Source organism: Notolepis coatsorum (assembly GCF_963971535.1).
Source record: "Notolepis coatsorum genome assembly, contig: SCAFFOLD_115, whole genome shotgun sequence".
Classification (NCBI taxonomy): Eukaryota; Metazoa; Chordata; class Actinopteri; order Aulopiformes; family Paralepididae; genus Notolepis; species Notolepis coatsorum.
This window is the reverse complement of record NW_028169930.1, coordinates 507,385-518,560: the sequence shown is the minus strand read 5'-3', so window position 1 is coordinate 518,560 and position 11,176 is coordinate 507,385. Positions and strand designations below refer to the sequence as shown.

Here is an 11,176-nt window from a genome sequence, read left to right as displayed (position 1 = left end):
TTAGTTATATCTCTGTAACAGGTAGACAGACAGTGTGGTTTAGTTATATCTCTGTAACAGGTAGACAGACAGTGTGGTTTAGTTATATCTCTGTAACAGGTAGCCAGACAGTGTGGTTTAGTTATATCTCTGTAACAGGTAGCCAGACAGTGTGGTTTAGTTATATCTCTCTGTTGTAACAGGTAGCCAGACAGTATGGTTTAGTTATATCTCTGTAACAGGTAGCCAGACAGTGTGGTTTAGTTATATCTCTGTAACAGGTAGCCAGACAGTGTGGTTTAGTTATATCTCTGTAACAGGTAGTCAGACAGTGTGGTTTAGTTATATCTCTCTGTTGTAACAGGTAGCCAGACAGTGTGGTTTAGTTATATCTCTCTGTAACAGGTAGCCAGACAGTGTGGTTTAGTTATATCTCTGTTGTAACAGGTAGTCAGACAGTGTGGTTTAGTTATATCTCTGTTGTAACAGGTAGCCAGACAGTGTGGTTTAGTTATATCTCTGTAACAGGTAGCCAGACAGTGTGGTTTAGTTATATCTCTGTAACAGGTAGTCAGACAGTGTGGTTTAGTTATATCTCTGTAACAGGTAGCCAGACAGTGTGGTTTAGTTATATCTCTGTAACAGGTAGCCAGACAGTGTGGTTTAGTTATATCTCTGTAACAGGTAGCCAGACAGTGTGGTTTAGTTATATCTCTGTAACAGGTAGCCAGACAGTGTGGTTTAGTTATATCTCTGTAACAGGTAGTCAGACAGTGTGGTTTAGTTATATCTCTGTTGTAACAGGTAGCCAGACAGTGTGGTTTAGTTATATCTCTGTAACAGGTAGACAGACAGTGTGGTTTAGTTATATCTCTGTAACAGGTAGCCAGACAGTGTGGTTTAGTTATATCTCTGTAACAGGTAGCCAGACAGTGTGGTTTAGTTCTAACTGTAACAGGTAGCCAGACAGTGTGGTTTAGTTATATCTCTGTTGTAACAGGTAGCCAGACAGTGTGGTTTAGTTATATCTCTGTAACAGGTAGCCAGACAGTGTGGTTTAGTTATATCTCTGTAACAGGTAGCCAGACAGTGTGGTTTAGTTATATCTCTGTAACAGGTAGACAGACAGTGTGGTTTAGTTATATCTCTGTAACAGGTAGCCAGACAGTGTGGTTTAGTTCTAACTGTAACAGGTAGCCAGACAGTGTGGTTTAGTTATATCTCTGTTGTAACAGGTAGCCAGACAGTGTGGTTTAGTTATATCTCTGTAACAGGTAGCCAGACAGTGTGGTTTAGTTATATCTCTGTAACAGGTAGCCAGACAGTGTGGTTTAGTTATATCTCTGTAACAGGTAGACAGACAGTGTGGTTTAGTTATATCTCTGTAACAGGTAGACAGACAGTGTGGTTTAGTTATATCTCTGTAACAGGTAGCCAGACAGTGTGGTTTAGTTATATCTCTGTAACAGGTAGCCAGACAGTGTGGTTTAGTTATATCTCTGTAACAGGTAGCCAGACAGTGTGGTTTAGTTATATCTCTGTAACAGGTAGCCAGACAGTGTGGTTTAGTTCTAACTGTAACAGGTAGCCAGACAGTGTGGTTTAGTTATATCTCTGTTGTAACAGGTAGCCAGACAGTGTGGTTTAGTTATATCTCTGTAACAGGTAGCCAGACAGTGTGGTTTAGTTATATCTCTGTAACAGGTAGCCAGACAGTGTGGTTTAGTTATATCTCTGTAACAGGTAGACAGACAGTGTGGTTTAGTTATATCTCTGTAACAGGTAGCCAGACAGTGTGGTTTAGTTCTAACTGTAACAGGTAGCCAGACAGTGTGGTTTAGTTATATCTCTGTTGTAACAGGTAGCCAGACAGTGTGGTTTAGTTATATCTCTGTAACAGGTAGCCAGACAGTGTGGTTTAGTTATATCTCTGTAACAGGTAGCCAGACAGTGTGGTTTAGTTATATCTCTGTAACAGGTAGCCAGACAGTGTGGTTTAGTTATATCTCTGTAACAGGTAGACAGACAGTGTGGTTTAGTTATATCTCTGTAACAGGTAGCCAGACAGTGTGGTTTAGTTATATCTCTGTAACAGGTAGCCAGACAGTGTGGTTTAGTTATATCTCTGTAACAGGTAGCCAGACAGTGTGGTTTAGTTATATCTCTGTAACAGGTAGCCAGACAGTGTGGTTTAGTTCTAACTGTAACAGGTAGCCAGACAGTGTGGTTTAGTTATATCTCTGTTGTAACAGGTAGCCAGACAGTGTGGTTTAGTTATATCTCTGTAACAGGTAGCCAGACAGTGTGGTTTAGTTATATCTCTGTAACAGGTAGCCAGACAGTGTGGTTTAGTTATATCTCTGTAACAGGTAGACAGACAGTGTGGTTTAGTTATATCTCTGTAACAGGTAGCCAGACAGTGTGGTTTAGTTCTAACTGTAACAGGTAGCCAGACAGTGTGGTTTAGTTATATCTCTGTTGTAACAGGTAGCCAGACAGTGTGGTTTAGTTATATCTCTGTAACAGGTAGCCAGACAGTGTGGTTTAGTTATATCTCTGTAACAGGTAGACAGACAGTGTGGTTTAGTTATATCTCTGTAACAGGTAGCCAGACAGTGTGGTTTAGTTATATCTCTGTAACAGGTAGACAGACAGTGTGGTTTAGTTATATCTCTGTAACAGGTAGCCAGACAGTGTGGTTTAGTTATATCTCTGTAACAGGTAGCCAGACAGTGTGGTTTAGTTATATCTCTGTAACAGGTAGCCAGACAGTGTGGTTTAGTTCTAACTGTAACAGGTAGACAGACAGTGTGGTTTAGTTATATCTCTGTAACAGGTAGACAGACAGTGTGGTTTAGTTATATCTCTGTAACAGGTAGCCAGACAGTGTGGTTTAGTTATATCTCTGTAACAGGTAGCCAGACAGTGTGGTTTAGTTCTAACTGTAACAGGTAGTCAGACAGTGTGGTTTAGTTATATCTCTGTAACAGGTAGTCAGACAGTGTGGTTTAGTTATATCTCTGTAACAGGTAGTCAGACAGTGTGGTTTAGTTATATCTCTGTTGTAACAGGTAGCCAGACGGTGTAATAAAGGATAAAAGATAAGATCTAAGATTTTGGAGGTGTCATTTGAAGGTGGAAAATACATGTGGGCCAATATGGTAAATGTGATATGATCAGCGGATTCAAATAAACCATTTAAAATGTGTGTGTGTGTGTGTGTGTGTGTGCGTGCGCGTGTGTACCTGTGTCCATCCCAGGACAGCGGGCAGGTGTTTGGTAGTGATCAGTTTGTGGAGGTCTATTACCATGGCAACCACCGCCTCATTGTCCTCCGTCTCCTTCACATGGACACCTGAGAGAGAGACGGAGAGAGAGAGAGAGAACAGAGAGAGAGAGAGAGAGCAGAGAGAGAGAGAGAGGGAGAGAGAGAACATAGAGAGAGAGAGACAGATGTTTTGCATTAGACTACATTACATGAGGCCTATATATCCCCCAAATACATTTAACCCGTCTGTAGTGTGATAGTAAAGGGTTAACCAGTTGTCGTGTGGCAGTGAAAGGGTTAACCATCTGTAGTGTGGCAGTGAAAGGGTTAACCATTTGGTAGTGTGGCAGTGAAAGAGTTAACACAAAGGCTGTGTGACAGCACAGGTTGAATGGTGGAAAGTAACAAAGTATTTTTTACTTTTTTTTATTTATTTCTTTACTTAAGTACATTTTCAAGCTACTTCTACTTTATGTGAGTATTTTCATTTTAGGGAACTTCATACTTTTACTCCACTACATTTATCTGAACCCATCAGTTACTAGTTACTTTGAAGAAAAGGATTTGGCATAGAAAACATAATATATACAAAATAAAAAATGATTATGAGATTAAGATTATATACTTTCGCATTTGAAGCCTTCAAGAAGACGTAATCAGAGCAGCATAACTGGACCACGTACCACTTTAACATGACCTTTAATCAGAGCAGCATAACTGGACCACATACCACTTTAACATGACCTTTAATCAGAGCAGCATAACTGGACCACACACCACTTTAACACAACCTTTAATCAGAGCAGCATAACTGGACCACACACCACTTTAACATAACCTTTAATCAGAGCAGCATAACTGGACCACACACCACTTTAACACAACCTTTAATCAGAGCAGCATAACTGGACCACACACCACTTTAACATAACCTTTAATCAGAGCAGCATAACTGGACCACACACCACTTTAACATAACCTTTAATCAGAGCAGCATAACTGGACCACATACCACTTTAACATAACATTTAATCAGAGCAGCATAACTGGACCACATACCACTTTAACATGACCTTTAATCAGAGCAGCATAACTGGACCACACACCACTTTAACACAACCTTTAATCAGAGCAGCATAACTGGACCACACACCACTTTAACATAACCTTTAATCAGAGCAGCATAACTGGACCACATACCACTTTAACCTTTAATCAGAGCAGCATAACTGGACCACACACCACTTTAACATGACCTTTAATCAGAGAAGCATAACTGGACCACATACCACTTTAACACAAGCTTTAATCAGAGCAGCATAACTGGACCACACACCACTTTAACATGACCTTTAATCAGAGAAGCATAACTGGACCACATACCACTTTAACATAACCTTTAATCAGAGCAGCGTAACTGGACCACATACCACTTTAACACAACATTTAATCAGAGCAGCATAACTAGACCACACACCACTTTAACATAACCTTTAATCAGAGCAGTATAACTGGACCACATACCACTTTAACACAAGCTTTAATCAGAGCAGCATAACTGGACCACACACCACTTTAACATGACCTTTAATCAGAGAAGCATAACTGGACCACATACCACTTTAACATAACCTTTAATCAGAGCAGCGTAACTGGACCACATACCACTTTAACACAACATTTAATCAGAGCAGCATAACTAGACCACACACCACTTTAACATAACCTTTAATCAGAGCAGTATAACTGGACCACATACCACTTTAACATGACCTTTAATCAGAGCAGCATAACTGGACCACACACCACTTTAACATAACATTTAATCAGAGCAGCATAGCTGGACCACATACCACTTTAACATGACCTTTAATCAGAGCAGCATAACTGGACCACATACCACTTTAACATGACCTTTAATCAGAGCAGCATAACTGGACCACGTACCACTTTAACATGACCTTTAATCAGAGCAGCATAACTGGACCACATACCACTTTAACATGACCTTTAATCAGAGCAGCATAACTGGACCACATACCACTTTAACATGACCTTTAATCAGAGCAGCATAACTGGACCACATACCACTTTAACATGACCTTTAATCAGAGCAGCATAACTGGACCACATACCACTTTAACATGACCTTTAATCAGAGCAGCATAACTGGACCACATACCACTTTAACATGACCTTTAATCAGAGCAGCATAGCTGGACCACACACCACTTTAACATAACCTTTAATCAGAGCAGCATAACTGGACCACATACCACTTTAACCTTTAATCAGAGCAGCATAACTGGACCACACACCACTTTAACATGACCTTTAATCAGAGAAGCATAACTGGACCACATACCACTTTAACACAACCTTTAATCAGAGCAGCATAACTGGACCACACACCACTTTAACATGACCTTTAATCAGAGAAGCATAACTGGACCACATACCACTTTAACATAACCTTTAATCAGAGCAGCGTAACTGGACCACATACCACTTTAACACAACATTTAATCAGAGCAGCATAACTAGACCACACACCACTTTAACATAACCTTTAATCAGAGCAGCATAACTGGACCACACACCACTTTAACATAACCTTTAATCAGAGCAGTATAACTGGACCACATACCACTTTAACATGACCTTTAATCAGAGCAGCATAACTGGACCACCCACCACTTTAACATAACATTTAATCAGAGCAGCATAGCTGGACCACATACCACTTTAACATGACCTTTAATCAGAGCAGCATAACTGGACCACATACCACTTTAACATGACCTTTAATCAGAGCAGCATAACTGGACCACATACCACTTTAACATGACCTTTAATCAGAGCAGTATAACTGGACCACATACCACTTTAACATGACCTTTAATCAGAGCAGCATAACTGGACCACACACCACTTTAACATAACCTTTAATCAGAGCAGCATAACTGGACCACATACCAATTTAACATGACCTTTAATCAGAGCAGCATAACTGGACCACATACCACTTTAACATGACCTTTAATCAGAGCAGCATAACTGGACCACATACCACTTTAACATGACCTTTAATCAGAGCAGTATAACTGGACCACACACCACTTTAACATAACCTTTAATCAGAGCAGCATAACTGGACCACATACCACTTTAACATGACCTTTAAACAGAGCAGCATAACTGGACCACATACCACTTTAACATAACCTTTAATCAGAGCAGCATAACTGGACCACACACCACTTTAACATAACCTTTAATCAGAGCAGCATAACTGGACCACATACCACTTTAACATAACCTTTAATCAGAGCAGCATGACTGGACCACGTACCACTTTAACATCACCTTTAATCAGAGCAGCATAACTGGACCACGTACCACTTTAACATAACCTTTAATCAGAGCAGCATAACTGGACCACATACCACTTTAACATGACCTTTAATCAGAGCAGCATAACTGGACCACATACCACTTTAACATAACCTTTAATCAGAGCAGCGTAACTGGACCACATACCACTTTAACATAACCTTTAATCAGAGCAGCATAACTGGACCACATACCACTTTAACATAACCTTTAATCAGAGCAGCATAACTGGACCACACACCACTTTAACACAACATTTAATCAGAGCAGCATAACTAGACCACACACCACTTTAACATAACCTTTAATCAGAGCAGCATAACTGGACCACACACCACTTTAACATAACCTTTAATCAGAGCAGTATAACTGGACCACATACCACTTTAACATGACCTTTAATCAGAGCAGCATAACTGGACCGCACACCACTTTAACATAACCTTTAATCAGAGCAGCATAGCTGGACCACATACCACTTTAACATGACCTTTAATCAGAGCAGCATAACTGGACCACATACCACTTTAACATGACCTTTAATCAGAGCAGCATAACTGGACCACATACCACTTTAACATGACCTTTAATCAGAGCAGTATAACTGGACCACACACCACTTTAACATAACCTTTAATCAGAGCAGCATAACTGGACCACATACCACTTTAACATGACCTTTAATCAGAGCAGCATAACTGGACCACATACCACTTTAACATGACCTTTAAACAGAGCAGCATAACTGGACCACATACCACTTTAACATAACCTTTAATCAGAGCAGCATAACTGGACCACACACCACTTTAACATAACCTTTAATCAGAGCAGCATAACTGGACCACATACCACTTTAACATAACCTTTAATCAGAGCAGCATGACTGGACCACGTACCACTTTAACATCACCTTTAATCAGAGCAGCATAACTGGACCACGTACCACTTTAACATAACCTTTAATCAGAGCAGCATAACTGGACCACATACCACTTTAACATAACCTTTAATCAGAGCAGCATGACTGGACCACGTACCACTTTAACATCACCTTTAATCAGAGCAGCATAACTGGACCACGTACCACTTTAACATAACCTTTAATCAGAGCAGCATAACTGGACCACGTACCACTTTAACATAACCTTTAATCAGAGCAGCATAACTGGACCACATACCACTTTAACATAACCTTTAATCAGAGCAGCATAACTGGACCACATACCACTTTAACATAACATTTAAACAGATCAGCATAACTGGACCACGTACCACTTTAACATGACCTTTAATCAGAGCAGCATAACTGGACCACATACCACTTTAACATGACCTTTAATCAGAGCAGCATAACTGGACCACACACCACTTTAACATAACCTTTAATCAGAGCAGCATAACTGGACCACATACCACTTTAACATGACCTTTAATCAGAGCAGCATAACTGGACCACATACCACTTTAACATGACCTTTAATCAGAGCAGTATAACTGGACCACACACCACTTTAACATAACCTTTAAACAGAGCAGCATAACTGGACCACACACCACTTTAACATAACCTTTAAACAGAGCAGCATAACTGGACCACACACCACTTTAACATGACCTTTAATCAGAGCAGCATAACTGGACCACATACCACTTTAACATAACCTTTAATCAGAGCAGCATAACTGGACCACATACCACTTTAACATAACCTTTAATCAGAGCAGCATAACTGGACCACATACCACTTTAACATAACCTTTAATCAGAGCAGCATAACTGGACCACATACCACTTTAACAACCTTTAATCAGAGCAGCATAACTGGACCACATACCACTTTAACATAACCTTTAATCAGAGCAGCATAACTGGACCACATACCACTTTAACATGACCTTTAATCAGAGCAGCATAACTGGACCACATACCACTTTAATCAGAGCCGCATAACTGGACCACATACCACTTTAACATGACCTTTAATCAGAGCAGCATAACTGGACCACATACCACTTTAACATGACCTTTAATCAGAGCAGCATAACTGGACCACATACCACTTTAACATAACCTTTAATCAGAGCAGCATAACTGGACCACATACCACTTTAACACGACCTATAGGGGTCAATGGATACACAAACGTCATGTAGAATGTGTACTTTTACTTTAGATACTTAAATTCATTCAATAGCAAATACTTCTCTACTTTTACTTAAGTAGAATTTGAATGGAGGACTTTTACTTTGACCAGAGTACTCATTTATCTGAGTATTTCTACCTTTACTTGTAAAGGAACTGTGTACTTCTTCCACCACTGCTTAACCCTTTCACTGCCACACGACAGAAGGTTAACCCTTTACTATCACACAACCGACGGCGATGCTCCATCATTAGCTCTGCATCCGCGTGCGTGCGCGTGAGTGTGAGTGTGTGTGTGTGTGTGTGTGTGAGTGTGTGTGTGTGAGTGTGTGTGTGTGAGGGTGTGTGTGAGGGTGCTTTCACATAGTTTTGGTGGACTCGGTGCGGTTCTGGTGGTGAAGTTGCAACATTGTTGCATTTTTCATTTGGTTCGTCTGCGTTCACATAGCAATTTGTCAAGCGCACCAAACTTTCTGAACAATGTCACACGGTCGAAAAGGGCGCTCGTCTATTGGACACAATGGAGAGTGGAAATCCCTCCCCTTCAGGAAGTGAAATCCGCGCAAACACAAACAGCGCAAGAAGCGTGATAGTAGCAGAGACGTGGCATTGATCCATCGTTCGATTATAACCCATTACCGCCATCCTCTCGCTAAACAACTTGTACACCTCGTTGTTTTTGTGAGTGCCCACAAGCAGCTGTTTTATTTAGTCTTCTGCCCATATGTGTACAGTGTGCTTGTTTTGCAGTGAATGCCGCGTGCCGCGGTAATAATAAGCTGCAGTGTTTTTTTCTTCCTTCTACCCAAGATGCACAGTTTATCAGGTGACTTCCTATATTTGGTCGGCGTTTGGTCCGATGAAGCGAACCGAGACCTATGTTTTTTGGCGGACCAGAGTTTGCATGTTTGGTCCGCACTAGAGTTCGACTGCGCATTCACACAAACCCAAAAAAGCGGACTATCGAATTCTGGTCCGATAGTCCGGACCAAACAGCTCTGGTGTGAAAGCGACCTGAGTGTGTGTGTGTGTGTGTGTGTGTGTGTGTGTGTGTGTGTGTGTGTGTGTGTGTGTGTGTGTGTGTGTGTGTGTGTGTGTGTGTGTGTGTGAGTGTGAGTGTGTGAGTGCACCCACCAGGATCTAGGTTGATGTCCAGTCTGTATGAGTGAGACATGAGGCCAGAGTTCCTTATAAACACGTCTTCATCAAGACCCTCTTCCATCTCTCTCTCTCCCTCGCTACTCCCATCTTCTTCTTCTTCTTCTTCTTCTTCGTCTTCTTCTTCTTCTTCTTCTTCTTCTTCCTCCTCCTCCTCCTCCTCCTCCTCCTCCTCCTCCTTTCCTTCATGCTTTTTATTCACTCTTTCACACACGTCCCCCTCTATTTTATCTGTAGATTTCCTCCTCTCTTTTGAACCCTCCTCCCCTCCCCCCTCCTCCCCTCCCCCCTCCTCACCTTTCCTCCTCTCCTTTGATCCCTCCTCCCCTCTCCCCTCCTCCCCTCTCCTCTCCTCACCTTTCCTCCTCTCCTTTGATCCCTCCTCCCCTCTCCTCTCCTCCCCTCTCCTCTCATCCCCTTTCCTCCTCTCCTTTGATCCCTCCTCCCCTCTCCTCTCCTCCCCTCTCCTCTCATCCCCTTTCCTCCTCTCCTTTGATCCCTCCTCCCCTCCCCTCTCCTCCCCTGCCCCCTCCTCCCCTCTCCTCTCCTCCCCTCTCCTCTCCTCCCATTTCCTCCCCTCCTTTGATCCCTCCCCCTCTTCTGAGGCGCATTCATTGGTCGGTTTGGGGATCTTCATGTTGTTATTGGCCGGTGCCGCGATGGCTTGGGCGGGACGAGATTGCCGATTGGCGGGTTGGGAGTTCTGAGGGCTGCCATTGGTTGTTTGTGGGTCAGAGAAGTCAAAGTCATCAGGAAGTAGGAGTTTCATACAGGAGTCCATCTCTGTCAGCGTGGCCTCGATCTCCGTGTAGGATTCTGGGAAATACAATAACATTAATAATTATACACTACTAGATACCCTGCAATATACTGTACACTGTATAATGTATACACAAGGTATAATACTACACACACAAACACTAAATCATGTCTGCACTGTATATATCGTATGTTGTATGTACTATGAATATACTATATATATATACATGCATATACACTTTATTTATTGTATGTACAATGTGCTATTTTATGTATAGTGTATATGTAATGTATATTACATACACACTATATAGAAACACACTATATAGAAACATATTACATATGCACTGTATATATTGTATGTGCAATGTACTTATTGTATGTATAAATGGTAAATGATGCATTTATATAGCAGCTTTTATCCAAAGCGATTTACAATTTTGTTCCTCATATATTAGCCGTTCACTCACACAG

The 11,176-nt window shown here is 41.4% G+C and overlaps 1 protein-coding gene across 1 annotated transcript in view; it reads right to left on the bottom strand.

The window, feature by feature from the left end:
* LOC311248648 (UV-stimulated scaffold protein A-like) overlaps positions 1-11,176 on the bottom strand; it is a gene marked incomplete at its 3' end in the record, with an annotated part of 63,958 nt that overhangs the window by 14,950 nt on the left and 37,832 nt on the right. The window contains exons 6-8 of the mRNA XM_084339502.1: positions 10,500-10,759; positions 9,920-10,085; positions 3,225-3,334 (exon numbers count right to left, since the gene is read on the bottom strand). Coding sequence (XP_084195628.1) covers positions 3,225-3,334; positions 9,920-10,085; positions 10,500-10,759 — 536 coding nt within the window. The remainder of the gene's footprint in view (positions 1-3,224; positions 3,335-9,919; positions 10,086-10,499; positions 10,760-11,176) is intronic.